At 36.7% G+C, this 18,251-nt stretch overlaps 1 protein-coding gene across 4 annotated transcripts in view; it reads left to right on the forward strand.

Moving 5' to 3' along the window:
- The window catches only part of LOC127634840 (copine-3-like), a 320,664-nt gene that overhangs the window by 28,563 nt on the left and 273,850 nt on the right, over window positions 1-18,251 (forward strand). For 2 of the 4 annotated variants that reach the window (XR_007969417.1, XR_007969416.1), the window contains exons 14-16: window positions 166-299; window positions 1,513-1,749; window positions 4,701-5,645. Coding sequence is in view for 2 of the 4 variants with exons in the window: in XM_052114545.1 (XP_051970505.1) it covers window positions 166-299; window positions 1,513-1,749; window positions 4,701-4,838 (509 nt within the window). In the remaining 2 variants the exon portion in view is untranslated. Of the gene's footprint in view, window positions 1-165; window positions 300-1,512; window positions 1,750-2,956; window positions 3,072-4,700; window positions 6,069-18,251 lie in introns of those variants that run through there. The other 2 variants (XM_052114546.1, XM_052114545.1) reach the window with 2 other exon arrangements.

Raw genomic sequence — 18,251 nt, forward strand, 5'->3', positions numbered from 1 at the left:
ATGGGCGTTTATACTTGGAAGTAACATGTCCCAAATGTGCCTCCAGTGACCACTTGTGATCAGATATTGATGCGATGTGAAGGTCTGTGATTTCTCATATTTCATATATCGCCCATTGTCAGAAATAATGCATATGAACAAGAAGATGTATTTCTGTTCTCGCAGGTATTGAGGGTGTGGTACAGGCCTACAGGATGTGCCTTCCTCAGGTCAAACTTTACGGCCCAACAAACTTCGCCCCCATCATTACACATGTGGCACGTTTCGCACAGGAAGCGTTACAACAGAACACGGCATCGGTGAGGGTCAACCCAAACCCAAACACCCAGTGGGGCCCTAAAGTCTGAGACCACATTGAATATCTGGGATTCGAAATCTGGAAATAAAGTTTCAGAAATAAACAATCTGGAAGTATACAATAATAATAATAATCATAAAAAACTGGAAATAAACATAAAATACGTTTTAAAGATTTTTTTATATTTAAAACAAGAAACATTATGGCCTCTGTTTTAAGAGCGCTAGCACTAAACACAGCTCTATGCTCAGTCATAGGTGCAAAGTGGAGTGGCATGGCCATGAAGTTTTGGTATTTCCATGCAAGGATGCCCTAAGTCAAGGCACAAGTGGGATTGCCGAAATTTTGCGCACAAAGCGCTAATGGGCTGGATGAAGTGCAATTTAATTCTGACTTTCTTCTCTGGGTATTGCAACATCTGCGTCCCATTACGTAGTCCATTCCATCAAGCACAATCTATATAAACAAAGACAGCACATTCATATGAAGTTGGTAATGTAAATGGACTTCATGCAAAGAATTAGAATAATATAAAAATTTTTATGGCAGTGACACACTCTTTTTAAATTCAGGAACTTTTGGACATACATTCCATTAAATTAAAGAGAATGTGAATGTGAACCATAGAATGTGAACTTCTCTTATTGTCGGGACATCATTTTATGTTCCACTTTTCAAAGTTTGGAGATTAACTTTATTACCACCTGCTTGTAATATCTACAAAGTGCAAATGCAGGAACTGAGTTTAGACTTTGTGCTGAAAACAGACGTGGTAATGAAACAATGTATTTCTCAGGAAATTAGCAAATTGCTCTTTCCACCACTTCATTAGCTTACAATACACCCACAGTTTGCGAGCTTACACCCACAATAACGCAAACACTCCTACCCTCATGTGCTTTGCACTCTCACGAAAATAGAGCCCAATGACTTAAAATAAATATGTAAATGCAGGAATAACAGGATATTCAGGTTTTACCTAAACATGTGAAGTTCAACTTGAGGGCTTGCATTCATTAAAGTAAAAGGGGGACATTCCAAATACTGTTCAAAGAAATCGAAAATAAAAAAAATTCAAATCAGCTTTTCACTCAAATTGTTATGCTGATAATATAATTACAAAAATCACTACTGGTCTTAGATGTTTGGATCCCACTGTTTATAATCCAGTGTTGTTTTGCTGCTGTCTCTGACTTCGCCTCTATGTGTTTCAGCAATACTATGTTCTACTGATAATCACTGATGGAGTGATTACAGACATGGATCAGACGCGGACGGCCATAGTCGCTGCCTCCCACCTGCCTATGTCTATCATTATTGTGGGTGTGGGCAAAGCCGACTTCACAGACATGGAGATTCTGGATGGAGATGATGGACAACTAAAGTCTATTACTGGAGAGCCGGCCGTACGCGACATCGTGCAGTTTGTGCCCTTCAGAAATTTCCATAACGTGAGTGGAACCACAGGAATAGTTTGCCAAAATGTTTTATTCTCTCATCATTTACTCACCCTTATGTCAACCCAGATGTGTATGACTTACATTCTTCTGCTGAACACAATCAAAGATTTAGAAGATTATCTCAGCTCTGTAGGTCTACATAATGCAAGTGAATTGTGACCAAAACTTTGAAGCTCTAAAAAGCACATAAAGGCAGCATAAAGTAATACATATGTCTCCAGTGTGGTTAAGCAATGTCATCTGAATCGATATAATCGGCTTTGGTGAAAACAGACCAAAATATAACTCCTTTTTCACTATAAATCTTGACATCAGCAGATTTCAAGCTCATTTACACTTCCTAGCACCATCTGGCGCATGAGTCAAGCACTGGGAAGTGTAATCGAGCTTGAAATTATAATCGTGCCTAGAGACAGCAATGGCAAGATGTACAGTGAAAAAGGACTTTCATTTTGGTCTGTTCTCACCTAAAACTGATTAGATCAATTCTGAAGACATGGATTTAACCACTGGAGTCGTTTGGATTACTTTTATGATGCCTTTATGTGCTTTTTGGAGCTGCAAAGTTTTGTCACCAATCACTTGCATTGAATGGACCAACAGAACTGAGATATTCTTCTAAAAATGTTCATTTGTGTTCTGCCAAAGAAAGAGAGTCACACACATCTGGGATGGCATGAGGGTGAGTAAATGATGTGAGAATTTTAATTTTTTGGGTGAACTTTTACTGGTTCAAATAGTTTTGAAAGAACACAGAAATTATAATGGGCTTTTTCTTTCTCTGGCTTTGATATCTGTCTTTTGGGCACTTGTCTTTTGCAGATGTAACTTGATTTGAATTTTTTTTAATGAAACAACATTGAGACGTGTGTGACTTAAATGTCCAAAAATGCCAACATACTTGTTGACTATTTTTTTTCTTCCATTTTGACTGAATAGGAGTCAGCTAGTCTGAGGAAAAAAAATTAAGATTAATTCAATTATCTGTTTTTTATTTTAGCTTGATATAAAATTATATAAAGATATGGTAAGCGTATGATTGATAATTTTATGAACAGGTTCATAGAGGCCATTGTTAATCAGTCTATGCCAGTAGACACTGAGCAAAGCAAAACACAGAGCTCCAGCTATCTACATGACTTCAGCAGATTTTGGCATGTAGCTTCTCACTTGTGCCTTTGTTTCCATTTCATTTCAGGCCCCCAGGGAAATGCTTGCCCAGTGTGTACTGGCAGAATTACCACAACAAGTCACAACCTACTTCAGATATAAAAACTTGTCACCACCTCACGAGCCAAAAAATTCATAGACATGTAGGGTTCCAAAATATTTCTCTTCTTTATCTGCATCCTGACCTCTGCAATGTGTCTGTCTGCATGTTTTTAATGTACACACTACATTTAATATCACACATTAGGGTTATATATCAGACAGAATATGTTGTTCTTTTTTTCTCATTATTCATCTGTACTATTTAAGGTACCAGTGGCAAATGTAGTGGTCATGAATGTCATGTTTGTCCCGTAATGAGCGTCTCAATCTGAGGAAAAGCAAGAATGTTATTACGAAAGGAGGTTTTCGTCTGACCTGATAAATGTTCCCCTCATGTCAGAATTATAGTATTTAGTAAGTCATTCTGAGATTCTGCTCTGATGTCCATGTCCTCAGACTTGGAAATGATTTGTTTCTATGGCAATGCTCATAAATCCAAAATGTATCCATGCCTTTTGAGGGGGTCTTTTTTCCTAGCTGTGTTATTGTTAAATCATAATTTTGTGTATTTTTATTTATTTTCAGATTACAGATTGCTTCACTAAAATAGTAATCAGTTTAATTTAAGTAATCACATTACTAATTACTTTTTAAAACACTTTTCACAAAACCTTTTTCCACTCGAGTTCAAAATAATGCCTATAATGTAATGTCTATACATGCCCTTTAGCTGTCGCAGAAACTCAAAACAGACGTACACATGAACATAATTAATGTTTTAAATGTATTCAACATAGATAATATTGTTTAGGAATATGTGTAACCCAAGTAATGTACTTTAAAATAATTAACAATTACACTTTTTGACAAAAAAATGTATTAGATTATAATAACTAATTACTTAATCAGATCACACCAAAAACTGATTATTAAAAGTGCTGTAAGCGATTTTAGCATTTCTGATGCTTTCACGTGACTGAGCCGTTGAATTAGCCACACCCCTCATTCCAAAACCCGCCCTCCAAAGATAATTTTGAGACCAAAACAGAGCAAAAGAGCAGCATTGTTTGTTCTTGTGGCTGGTGAATTCAACAGTGGCACAATAGAGCCCTCAACTGACAAACATGAATCATAGCCTCAGTGATCCGTATCAAATACAACACTGAGAACTAGCAAAAGGATTGACCGGTGAAAAGCATCAATGTCGGTTGTCCACGGACATTTGTTTGCTGTTTACAAAGTCAACAGCTGTCACAGAGACCGGCGAGAAGCCTCAGGACACTCATTTCATTAATATCTTTAAGGTATTAGGAAAATGTTTTGCATATTCTTTCATGAAAAAATCACTTACAGCACCCTGAAGACAATATCAATATTAAAGTTATAGGAAATATCCAACAGAAATATGCGATAACTATAAAACTTCCTTTATCTGTTAAAGTTTACAGTTCTTGGTCATTTTTACATGACATTACTAAGTGGGCGAAGTCAGGGCTGTCATAAAATTCAGAGTTTGCTGCAAAGTTCAGGTTTGACAACCGTGTAAATTGCTCATAATTTGAGTAATTCTGACATGATGTTAATGCAGTCTAAGGGTTTGTAAACTATGTAGCTTCTCCCGTTTTGACATTCCCACCAAAACCTACAGTCTGTTCTGCTTCTAAAAGTCTAAAGAGTGCTAATTAACACTTCACTTCTCTCTCTCTCTCTCTCTCTCTCTCTCTCTGTAGTCTCCTAAAGAGGCTCTCACTCAGTGTGTTCTTGCAGAGGTTCCTGGTCAGGTCGTCACTTTTTATAGCATGATGAAGCTTCCTCCTCCAAACAATAACACTCCAGTGGCCACTCAACAGGGGTCGACACAGAACTGAGGGGCTGAAGAACTGGACTCATCGCCATTTTGCTGACCTAACCCTATGCTTTCTTAAAGAGAAACACCACCTTTAAAATGATTCAGCTGCCTTGCACGAGTCTTACTTCTTCAAAGCGATCTTCTAAATGAGATACTTTATTATAAAAATTGTGAGGACTGCATACTTAGGCTGAAAGTATCCTCGATGATGAAGAAATATTCAGGTAGAAGGAGGATAACTATCCCTGTTAAATTCCAGGAAACTTTGCTGAAGGAAACGGTTAGTGTTGCAGGTGAGATGGAAGAACACAATGGCGGTATTTAAATCTTCTCGTGAAACTTGTTTGCAAGTTAGCATTATGATTTTTTAAATTTTTATTTTTAACTATCATGTCATTCTCATACTTTTATGCATTTCATATGTTTCATATCTGTATGTGATTTGTTTAAACAGTGCCTGACTCACAAAGCATTTTGCAGAGCCATATTGCCATGTGTTTTAGACACATCACATGGATAGTAATAATGTGCCTGTATTGTGCCCAATTGTTTGTTGATTTACACAGATTATGTAATAATATTATGGCCAGACTGCACATAAAACTAAACACACTGGAACATTGCTCCAGATTTACTCATCTAATAGATCCAATGTTGGATATAAAGTTAATGTATACAGATGAAAGCTGAAACTGATGTTTGTCAGTGTCATACAGTAGCTACTATGTGCGCTGAATGCGCTGTTCATGGATACAGAAAAATAAATAAGCAAAATGGGAAGTGGTGGTGGTGTAGTGGGCTAAAGCACATAACTGTTAATCAGAAGGTCACTGGTTTGATCCCCACAGCCACCACCATTGTGTCCTTGAGCAAGGCACTTAATCCAGGTTGCTCCGGGGGGGTTGTCCCTGTAATAAGTGTACTCTAAGTCGCTTTGGGTAAAAGCGTCTTCCAAATGCATAAATGTAAATGTAAAATAATCAACTGTTCAGATCCGTATTAACTATGTTTGAGATCTAAGATTATTTTGTTTGGTGTAAGATGCTGTTTTACAATACCACCACAAGCCCTTAGAAGCTGTTAATTAGATAATCATAATAATATTTTAAAGCTATTTTGTTTTAATCTGACAACTTGTGCAAACATTTTGTAGATACCTTGTGTAATGTCAACACACATTGTATGTGTTTTTTTTCTGATTATCTCTGTCCCTTTAAGCATGTTTTGTGCCAAGTAAATAATAAAAACAATGTGTAAATATATATATATTTGCAGTATTATTGAGGTGATTTATAAAAAACATATATATATATATATATATATATATATATATATATATATATATATATATATATATATATATTGGGCTGTCGATTTAACGCATTAATTCAGAGCGATTAATTTGACAAAAAAGTACACGTTAAAACAATTTACGCAATTAATCGCAAAGTCCCACGGACCGTAATATGGAAGAGTCCTGAGAAATGCAAGCTTGTAGTACCACCTGTTTACTCCAGAGGGCAGTAAGTGAAACTTCAGCTGTTTGAGCAATGCACAGTTTATACAGAGAACAAAACAACCATCCAGCAGCACAACACAAACATGCGTTACGTTCAAAACAGTTGATGGGGCGCAAATCCGAACTAAGACATCTCAAGATGTTTTCTAAGTATTAAACTATATTTAACTTGTCACAGTGACCTAAAAATGTTATGTTTATGACACACCGCACCCGAGACGCTTCACAAGCATGTCTGACGCAGCTGTTCATTGACGGATCCTTAAACAAGCCCTCATAATAAATCTCCAAATGATTGACAAATTCACTTGTGAAATGGATTGCTGTGAACTGTGTGCCAATGATTGACTTATGATCAATAATATGGTAGTAAACAATACATTATATTCCAAAGCCGCTTTTTGTATTGTCTTATTGATGATGAACTCTTCTGCTACAAGAATGTAATGCACTTTAATTATCTGAATATTTTTTTATTTGATTTTTATATATATATATATATATATATATATATATATATATATATATATACAATTTTTATATTTAAAGACAACTATGTATAATTATTTCATCATTATATATTGAATTATTGTTATATGAGGGGCTTTCTCAGCAAATATTTGTATATGCGATTAAATGCGATTACTTAATCGGGACACCGTGAAATTAATTCGATTATAATTTGTAATTGATTGACAGCCCTATAAAAAGGATTACAGAATGCAGGGTATATAATAAGTATTTTATTTGAAAAGATTGAGCTATTTACAGTGATCAAAGCAGAGAAAACCCAGTCACTGTATCTGACAACTAATCTGGTTTACTAATGAGTCCAAGATTATAAATCGTCTGTGTCATTAAACAGTCAATATTTAATTCACATTTCTAAGGTCTGTTGTAGACAATCACCAGTTTATGGGGGTTTGTTTTCCTCTGCAAATTAAATAAATAAAATAAAAATCTGCAAAAACTGCTGTTTTCTCAGCTGAGATTTAAATAAATAAATACATTTTGTGCAAAATAATCTATTGGACAGATTTATGTATGCTATGGTTGTCAGATGGATGGACTGATGCAGGTTGTAATGGTCATATAGATGGATGATATAATGGAGAGATTGCCCGATCTCATAGACAGAAAGGCTATGGTAACTCAGATAACCGCTCTGTACAATTGAGCAGAATTGCATCTCAGAATGCTCAACACGTCGGACCTTTAGGCAGATGGCTACAACAGCAGAAGACCACGTTGGGCACTTTTTTAGGACGTTAGTGTTCCTAATAAGTGGTCGGTGAGTGTATGTTTGCACCATTTTACCTCAATTTATATTTATTTATCTTTTTAAAAGTGTGAATATCCCACACCCTAAGTTTCTCCAGTAATCCTCTCTTCCCAAAGCCTCCAAAAGCACGCAGCATTTTAGAAGTGGGAAGGTTGGTTCCAAACAGTGCAAGTCCCTTATTTTCTCCTTCATCTTGGGCAGCAGCTTTACCTTTGGCCTACATCAGCTTCCTGTTGAACCAACTACAAATACCCTTATTTTTGTTGTTGTGTTTCAAATCTGTCATTTATGAAACAACACGTTGCATATTTGTGGATCCACTGTAACACACCGTCCCTTCTTAGCCAGCACTTATTGGGACTCAGGGTAGTGGACCAAAATGTCATTCAGATCCAGCACATATAGGCTGGCGAATCCATGAGCTGATTTGCTGTTCTTCTGTTGCTTCCATTTTTGCTGACTGCAAGAGACTGATAAAACAGGAATTTCAGTTTCATAAACTGAGTATTGGTAGCTTTTTAAAGTACAAATAAATTCAAATTTGACCCTATTAACTTTCTTGCATTCTTGCATATTTCTTCGTATCGCGTCATTAAACACTCGAGTTTTCAACCTTTCTTCTCCAACCTGCTTTATTCTGGTATGTAACACACTTTCTTACTGTCTAATCAATTCCTGATTGATTAAATTAAGTCTTGTTGTATATTCAGTTTCACTTTGAAATGCTAAATTACAGAAGTAAAATGAGTTGTAATTTCGTTTCACGTTGACTTCAATCATAAAAACAGATTCCTTTCTGCCCTATTGGCTTACAGTACCTGAACTCTCCGAACACACAGCCTGCTTTCAGTGTCACAAACACAATCTTTTGGTCCTGTCTACCGATGACCTGCACCTCTCCTGCCTTAGTGATGTACCTTTCCCTCCCAATTTCACCTTGCATGGAACAATGAGAGATGTTTTTCTGTGAGGCTGAATTACAGTGTTTAATCTACAAGGTACTGGGAGTGTGAAAGACTTATGATTGTAGATATACTGCAAGGTTATATCTGATATTATCGCCTTCTTGCACACAAATTCTCATGGCAGATACACAATGGATTTCAGATGCAGCAACATGTCCATGAGCGTCTGGTTGTCACAACCCTAGAGAAATCAGTTTTACTATTAAAAATAACTTTTTAGGGGTGGCCTGGGTAGCTCAGCGAGTAAAGATGCTGTCTACCACACCTGGAGTTGCGAGTTCGAATCTAGGGTGTGCTGAGTTGGCCCGGTTGCTAGGGAGGGTAGAGTCACATGGGGTAACCTCCTCGTGGTCACTATAATGTGGTTTGCCCACGGTGGGGCGCTTGGTGAGCGAGTGTGGGGATGCCGCGGAGAATAGCATGAAGCCTACACATGCACTGTCTCCGCGGTAACGCGCTAAAAAGCCACGTGATAAGATGCGCGTATTGACGGTCTCTGACAATAAGGTAACTGAGATTCGTTCTCCACCACCTGGATTGAGGCAAGTCACTACACCACCACGAGGATTTTAACTCATCACCCATTAGCACCACATGCGCAACTACACTAACTGCTTGGCCCAGTGGCATAGCCAAGGGTCACCCAGAATATTCTTTGACTTCAAATATATATTTATAATATAGTTAAAAATGCATAAATTCTGATATCTGAAAGTTAAAAAGAACTGTTTAATCAAACAGCACCATCTTTCTGTTATTAAGGAAGATTTGGTAAAAATACATTTGTGTGAAAATTTTGCCCACATAGAGGTCCACTCTAAAGGTAATTTTCTGTCTACGCCCTTGGCTAGGCCATGGCATAATTAACTTTTTAAATCACAGTAGCATAAACTTGAGAAAATAAAAATAAAAATCTCTCTTCATTTATATCTCTCACTGATTTTTATCATTCTTGCTTTGTGTACAGCTAGAATAACTGGCCCCACCTTAAATCCGTCTATGGTGTCCACCTGTAATATATAGTTGTCCAATGGGATTGTTGTACAGGGAAGCCACCAATAGAGAGCAGCAGCTCAAATATTATTTAATGCACAAAACTTGACATCCATATTCAAACCTTAAAATCATTTCAAAAGCCATTAATCGTTGTTTCTTCTTTGTTTTGGAGACATTCATCACTCTAACGTTGAAGAGGTAGATCTTCTGGAAGGATCGACCTCAGAGGTTGCTGTCCACAGCGATGGCCGTTCTCATGTGCAGAGGCATATTGTCTAACAACTCTGACTCATCTGTGGATACATTATTTGAGATTTCTGAAGGTGATCCTGATACGTTCTCCATCAACATAGAGGTCATGTCAACTTGCTCTTGTAAAAATATCCTAAAGGAATGCAATTCTTTTTAACTATAATTTGGAGCCGATCCTAATGAACCCTCCCTCGAGAGAGAATAGAAAAAAGAAAAACCCTACTTAAGATAGTTTTGTTCATTTCAGTTTGTCTTAACTGGTTTAAGCTGGACTCCCAGCTCAAAAAAGTGCAAAAACCCCTCTAAAACCAGTCAACAGACCAGGGAGACCAGCTAAGACTAGCAAACCAGCTTAGGCTGGTTTTAGCTGTTTTGTCAGCAGAGAGATCAAACAAGAATCCTCTAAGAATCCATACTGGATTAACTGGAAAACCTATTTTCTTTCTCTATTTTTCTTCCCTCAGAATTTCAGTTTATTCAGTGTCTTATTTGATTTTAATGAATTAATTAAGTTTGATTCATTCTTTTAAGAAAGAGAAACTTCATTTTGAAAATTCCAGATTTAAGATTGATTTTTGATATTAAGAATGGTTATTTCTGAGAGTAATGTCATTTATGATGCCAAGAATGATTTTTACAAATGCAAATGTAATTACTGATATTAAGAATTATCATTTTAAACAAGTGAAAATTCAATTAAAGATATCTACTGTGTAATTCATATCTTGCATGTGGTTAAATGTCAAAAGGGCTTGCTATACATTTAAATTTAAATCACTGCATTGTTGACAATGCAATTTCATTATATATACTGTATATGTATATGAGCACATACGCAGTTCTTTTTCCATCGTACGTCCATTTAGTGCTGCCCAGCCCCCTCATATTCTGATGCTACGCAATACAGGCAGGAGTTGATATGCAGACAGAAGAGGAGATATCCCGTAGTGTGGCCAACTCTGAAAAAGATATTTTACATATTCACAGTCATTTAGAGAAGTGACGTTTCTAGTCTTTTTGCATCACTGTGCTGAACGGTCTTTCATGGTGAAAAAAAGTGTATCCCACTTCACTTCAAACCCTTCTTTTATTATGCTTCAGGGTGTTGTCATCCATTTCATTTTTCCTCTTTGACCAAAATTGCTTACATTCCCACTTAACTCAAAATAGACTATAAAAAAAATGTGCTGTACTGTAAGTTTGGGATGACTTGCTATCCAATAACTTGCCATCAGCACATAATAAAACAGTGATGCATTTTGAAATGAACATCCTGCACACTTTCACTGATGAAGAAATAAGCGGAGCCAAGTAAGAATAAACATAATTTATTATAACTTATCAAATCACATATCAGTAACCATTCTTTTGAGGTCTTGTGCTGTACATATCAAAATTCTCCAAAGTTGGTGTGATCTTGTAAATTGTCCAATAAGCTGCTTGTTCTGGACATATCCTCAGTCAGTTGGATCAAGAACCTGCCCTGTATTCTTCTACTACACAGCCAGACAATGAAAACGTTTCATGTAAAATAGGGTGCTGAGGATAAGTAAAAGGACAACTGTGGTCATAGTGTGTCATTGTGATAATTATTATTGCTCTTTGGTTATACATTTAGATTACACCTTATATTAGTGTTTTTATTGATAAGCAGAAACCAGCTGTACCATTCTACCAGCACCAATGCCAGCAAACCAATCTATATGGAAGCAGCCTGATATTCATTTGAACAAGCCAATTTATTTTAAACATAATCAGAAGACATTCAGTCACAAAAGTCTTGAGTTGTAATAAATAGACCTGTCTGCTTAGCTCATGAGGAGGTAAATCAATAATAAAATATTCTCTTTTATTAACTTTTGAATAGTTCTGCATAGACATGCATACCCAAACAAAAGAAAAATACGCCTATATGAAACCTTTGCAGACCATTACAAATCACAGACAATGATTTTAATAGTTTCGATTCCAAACTATATTGTTTTATCACAACACTTATGTCATGTCAATCCAGTTCAGTAAATCCCCAAAAACAATTTATTAGCAGCTTGTTGATTTACATGCACAACAGTCAGAAAACTGAACGCATGCTAATCTTAACATTGATATCGGTAAAGTTTAAGGTTTGATGCTTTCAGAATCACAAAAAACAGTTATATTCAAACCTATTGCTGCATCTGTCTTACAAACATCAGTTTAGTATTTATTTTTCCACTGGACAAAGCAACAGGAGACTTTTCGACTACTAAGCTATTTAATACTGTTTTTACGTTTGTAATATGGATGTCAATTTGTCAAATTTGTCATTTGTCATAAGCATGCAAACACCCTATACATTATATTTAGATTTTTATTTTTATCAGAAACAAGCTATAACATTTCACCAGCACTAATCTATATACTAGCAACCTAAAATGTATTTTAACAATCCTATTTATTTAAAGCAAAACAACAAGTCATTCTGTCATAAAAGTCTGTAGCAACACACACCCGGTCTGCTTAGCTCCCGTGGAAGTAGTCCATCAATAAACTGGTTAGATGACAATTTGATAAGGTCTGTGCAGACATCCATTCCAATTAAAAGAGAAAAAAGGGAAAAAAGAGTTTTATTTCACTTTAAACTAAGTGAAATAGTATGTCTCTGCCATTACAAATACATAAATGAAGGATTATGCGATGATCTCAGGATGGCCACAGCTCCACAGTGCAGATTTCTAGCAGGACACTGGTGCTCTTCATCCTCAGACCAGACATTATACTGAAGATCTTCTCCATTGACCCAGAACCAATGATCAGCCAAAAAGTGCAAACCAATCCACACACGATCTGTCTGGGCTGTTGTGATGCTATCATTCACCCCTTTCATAATCTTCTGAGAGACTACACTAACCAGATCAGAGCTGTTTTGTCTGCAGTTCCAGGGCCTCTCCCCATGTCTTATTCTCCTGCACCAGAATCAGCTCAAAGATGTCCATAAAGACTGAGAGCAAGAACAATCATGCAGTTCAGAGCTGAGTTTCTTTGCAAAAACACTTTTCATTCGGATCAACTGGTTCTCCACTGTACCAATTGAGATATGTTGTGGACAGTTACTGTTGACTTCTGGTTTATTAGCGAGCTCTTGTGCCTATTTATCATTGCTGGTGGACAGGTCATCATGGTGCATTCTGCAGTAGTTTTGTGCATCTGCTCAGTTCATGCTTACATTCACTAAGAAGTGTTTTCTACCAGAGTTCATTCCAAACAGGCTGAAGCAGGTCGGAGTTCAGACATCATGTAGTAGAAGAATACAGGGCAGGTTCTTGATCCAACTGACTGAGGATATGTCCAGAACAAGCAGCTTATTGGACAATTTACAAGATCACACCAACTTTGGAGAATTTTGATATGTACAGCACAAGACCTCAAAAGAATGGTTACTGATATGTGATTTGATAAGTTATAATAAATTATATTTCTTATTACTTGGTGCCGCTTATTTCTTCATCAGTGAAAGTGTGCAGGATGTTCATTTCAAAATGCATCACTGTTTTATTATGTGCTGATGGCAATGTTATTGGATAGCAAGTCATCACAAACTTACAGTACAGCACATTTGTTTTTAATTATAATAATAATATAATTAAATAGAAACTCATTTTAATGTTATATATACATATATACAGTTCTGTGCAAAAGTTTTGGCACTTGTGAATATTGTTGCATAGCGAGGATGTCTTCAAAAATAATGACATAAATAGTTTTCATTTATCACGTAATGTCATACAAAGTCCAGTAAACATAAAAAAGGCTAAATCAATATTTGGTGTGACCACCTTTGCCTTTAAAACAGCACTAATTCTCCTAGGTACACCTGGATACAGTTTTTCTTGGATGTTGCCAATTCTCCACAGTTCTTCTTTCTATTTAGGCTGTCTCAATTGCTTCTGTCTCTTTATGTAATCCCAAACTGACACAATGTTCAGTGAGGGGCTCTGTGGGGGCCATGACATCTGTTGCAGGACTCCCTGTTCTTCTATTCTTATCTCTTTGCAAAATAAATGTTTGGGAGTCTAACATTTATATTTCCTATTGACACACTAAAGCTGAAGATATAAATAACCAGCTTAAGACAAATGTCATTGTGAAAGATCTTATGTGGCTAATACTTTTGCACAGTAATGTATATATATTTATATATATTTGTTTTCTAATAAGAGTTGGAATATATATATATATATATATATATATTAATATTTTCCACCAGATGGGGCCATTTTTCTCATGTTTCGGCTATGGAGCAAATACATGCTTTTTTCTTATTTTCTGTTTGCTATATTATAGAGCACTGCAGGCCAATAGAATAAATGATGTGTTGGTATGGATGTCAGAGTGTGTTTATTATGTGTGCATTGAGAAATGTGTGTGTTTGTGTAAAAAAACAAAATGTGTGTGTTTGTTATGTAAACAAACGGGCATTTATCAAAACAAAAAATGTGTTATGATTAGGACAGATGTTGGTTAAAAAAGTCAGTAAAAGTGGAAAATAATATTAATATATAATATTGTTATGGAAATGTTATGATGTGGACATTTTTGTCCCCTAACGTACTGTGTGAGTTTTTTTAATTTTTTTTATCTGACACTGATTTTGATGCATTATTATTTTTTGTGCAATGTTGTTGCTAATCATTGACATATCCCAGACTGTGATAATCAAAACAAAAAACAAAAAGTGTTACCTTTAGCATTTAGTATATGGAAAATAGATTTATTTTATTTTATTTATTTTGAAAATGAACAAATATTTGGTAGTTATGATCAGGACTGATGTTGGTTAAAAAAATGTACTAATTGAAAGTGAATAATAATATTAATATATAATATTATTATGGCAGTTTTTTGACACAGCCATTTGTCGTCTTAGGACCTCTGAGTAACTTGACGCACAAGGGTTAAATTGCCAAATATAGAAATATAGCAATTTAGCAATAGCAGTTATAACATATTCTTAGAATTCTCAAATATGACTCATTACTATCAAATGCCTGTATAACCTCACATTTTTATGTAATGTTAACAGAACACTTTTGGTCCCCTACAGGATTTTTAAGACCAAAGCACCAAAAAAGTTGAACACAAATGTAAATGATGATGAGAGGCCGGGGCTTTGGTGGGACCCACATTGGGACACCTGATGATCTTTTTCAGCTTGCTGAACATGGCTCAGTGGCTATCAGTATCTAAAGTGATCACTGTTGAGTTTATCCCTCTAGTGTTCCCACGGCACCAGTCCACCTAATGTTACTGCCTGATGCAATAAGCACTTTTAGACCACTAATACCTGCATATAAACCTCAGAAGTGAGCTGAGACCAAAATTCATCACACAGGAGATCTGATGTATACAAATGGGGTTTAAAACCATACCCACAGCCACACATTGTATTTTTAACACATTTTATAAAAATGTAATTGTTTTTGTCCATTGTTTTATTTCAAGATGATATAAACTTTAAATACATGGACTATATTTAGATTCATATTGTCTTTTTGCAGCCTTTCTAAATTCCCATTCACTTCTGGGAGTATCAGCAAAATGTTATAGAGCTGTGAGCAGATTTCACTGGTGGACCTTTGAGCTGTTCTGCTGGATTAGTTTGGCTCATATGGAGCAGTGGACCACTTACTTAATTAAACCTTATAAGCTTTTAGTTCAGCTGAGGGGATTTACTGTTGTGGTTTCACAGGGAACGGGCAAGGCTGACAAGACTTTGATCTTACAGGCATTCCATTTCTTAATTCTGCACAACTTTAAATTAAGTGTTTTCCCGGTTTTAAAATTCAAAATAGAGCCTTATTAATTTAGCATATTTCTGTTTCAATGGTTCCATTTGCAGTAGTTAAAATCGAATAAAATAGAATTCTTGTTGAATATTGAATACAGTCTTTACCTTATATTATGAGAGGATTTGTTTATGTCAAGGCTCAATGTACACTCACTGAGCATGTTTTTGGGAACACTATTGTCTTAATTAAGTGCCCAATGTGGTCTTCTGCTGTTGTAGCCCATTCACCTTAAGTTGTGCATTCTGAGATGCTATTCTGCTCACTACAATTGTACAGAGTGGTTATCTGAGTTACTGTAGCCTTTCTATCAGCTTGAAGCAGTCTGGCTATTCTCCATTGACTTCTCTCATCAACAAGGCGTTTCCATCCGTAGAACTGCCAATCACCGGATGTTTTTTGTTTTTGGCACAATTCTGAGTAAACTCTAAGAGACTGTTGTGCGTGAGTCCCAGAAGATCAGTTACAGAAATACTCAAACCAGCCCATCTGGTACCAAAAATAATGCTACGGCTGAAATAACTGAGATCAAATTTTCCCCCCATTCTGATGGTTGATGTGAACATTAACCTTCATTAATGATCTACAGCCCTTACTTCATCGTGCCAAAGAAAGGCGGAAGGTTGCGGCCAATCTTGGACCTGCGAGTTCTGAACTGCACTGCACTGGCCAATGGCACCTCTCTAGCAGACATCTGCTGAGCAGCAGGCTGGACAACACCCAATACCTTCAAGTAACATGGTTCAGCTGTTGTGGCATTTTTCTATAGGGACACCTAGTTTCTCTACATCAACACAATGTTGAGTGAGTGACAGAAGGGGGAACATCATAGTTACTGTCATAACCTCCGTTCCCTGATGGAGGGAATGAGATGTTGTGTCTCTCTTGCCTGACACTGTACTAACCGCTGAAATGGCCAGACCTTGTCTCGGCTCCTCTGCACAAAACCTGAATGGAGTGGGTGTAACGGGAGCCAGCTGGTAGATAGACCTCAAGAGATGCTCTAGCGATAGCCTTTAGCCTCCTTGTTAGAGCACCCGCCTCCCACGCCGGAGACCTAGGTTCGAGTCCTGTACGGAGCGGGTAGAACAAGAGTGTCACATGGGCATACCCATATGTCTGGAGGAGTGGCATGCAAATTCCACTCGCCAATTCTCATTGGCCTTTTCTCAAAGAATGGGAGGTGTTCGGGGCTCTCAAGAGCAACCCCTAGTGTCACTCCACCAACACAACGTCTCGTTCCCTCCATCAGGGAAAGGAGGTTAAGACAGTAACCATGACGTTATATTTTACAGTCAAACTGCATTTCCCTTTGGGTATTCATAAAGTTTCAATTGTACTGTAAATTTGCTGATTGCGTTGGAGCAGTTTTCGTCCCCCGAATGAAGCTGAATGGGGGATATCTACGTCATTGTCCTAAAAATCATCTTGGTACCATTTTAAAAAACTTGAATCTTGTTGAGTGAAAGTCACAAACGGGAAGTGTTTTATGAAGGACACGTGGGCCGCGCTCTGGCAGAGCATGACGCAAAACTCAGGGCCTGTCATTCAATTCGGTCCCACTCAGAGATGTACTGAGTAATGTTTACAGTCCTCCGACACCTTGCCGGAGCAGCACAAATGAATGTTCTTGTGGGTAGTGACATATGAGTCATATGTCTAATTGGCTAAAATATAGATCTGCTCTCAGTCTGAATCAGAGTATCTTGTAAAGTGCTCACAAAGGAAGGATATTTGCAGATTGGTTTAAGTGAAAAATGGTAAGTGATTATCTTGTAATTCAATTTTAGAGTTGTGGTTAGGTCGTTCTGACTGAAGGCCCTGGTTAATGTTGCTGAACTGTTTAGATACCACTCAAAAGTTTGGACAGACCTACTAAATTTGTATTACTTTTTAAACATTTTGAAAGATGAGTAAAATCATTGAAACTATGAAAGAACACTCATGAAAGTGTGGAAGTGATGTAATGACCAAAAAATGTTAAACAAATCAAAACTAAAGTATCTTATATTTTAAATTCTTCAAAGTAGCCACCCTTTATACACTCTGGGCTTTTTCTCAACCAACTTCATGAGATGCCACCTTGAATGTTTTAAACTGTATTGAAGCAGTTCACGTGTATGTATGGATTGATGAATGGATGAATAGATACTGTAGATATTCTTATTCAAATACTGTTTGAATACAGTATGTCTTGTTCAATCACTTTGCAATATATTCATGATATTTTTTTCTTCATGCTGTCCAAAACTGATATAACTATATTTTACTATATTTCACCATGAATATCCTCATTTATTACATTCTGATCCAGAATTGGCAAACGATAGATCTTGACCTTATCATGAGAGTCATCAGTTCTTCTGTGTTCATCTTGGAAGCCAATCTCCAGTCAGGCTGAGAGTATCTGAGTCCATTAAGGAGGTCAACAGGCATCAGCCACATGGAAAACTGGCCAAGGAGTCATTCATGAATCATGTGATCAGAGCCCTTAAAATATTGTGTGTATTACAAGGGTGCCTTGTGTGCTGCCCGAATAAATTTTATGGGTAGTCTAAATCTTAGTGTAAGGCCCTCCGGACTTTTTAATGAT

This window comes from Xyrauchen texanus, chromosome 42, assembly GCF_025860055.1.
Source record: "Xyrauchen texanus isolate HMW12.3.18 chromosome 42, RBS_HiC_50CHRs, whole genome shotgun sequence".
Taxonomy (NCBI): Eukaryota; Metazoa; Chordata; class Actinopteri; order Cypriniformes; family Catostomidae; genus Xyrauchen; species Xyrauchen texanus.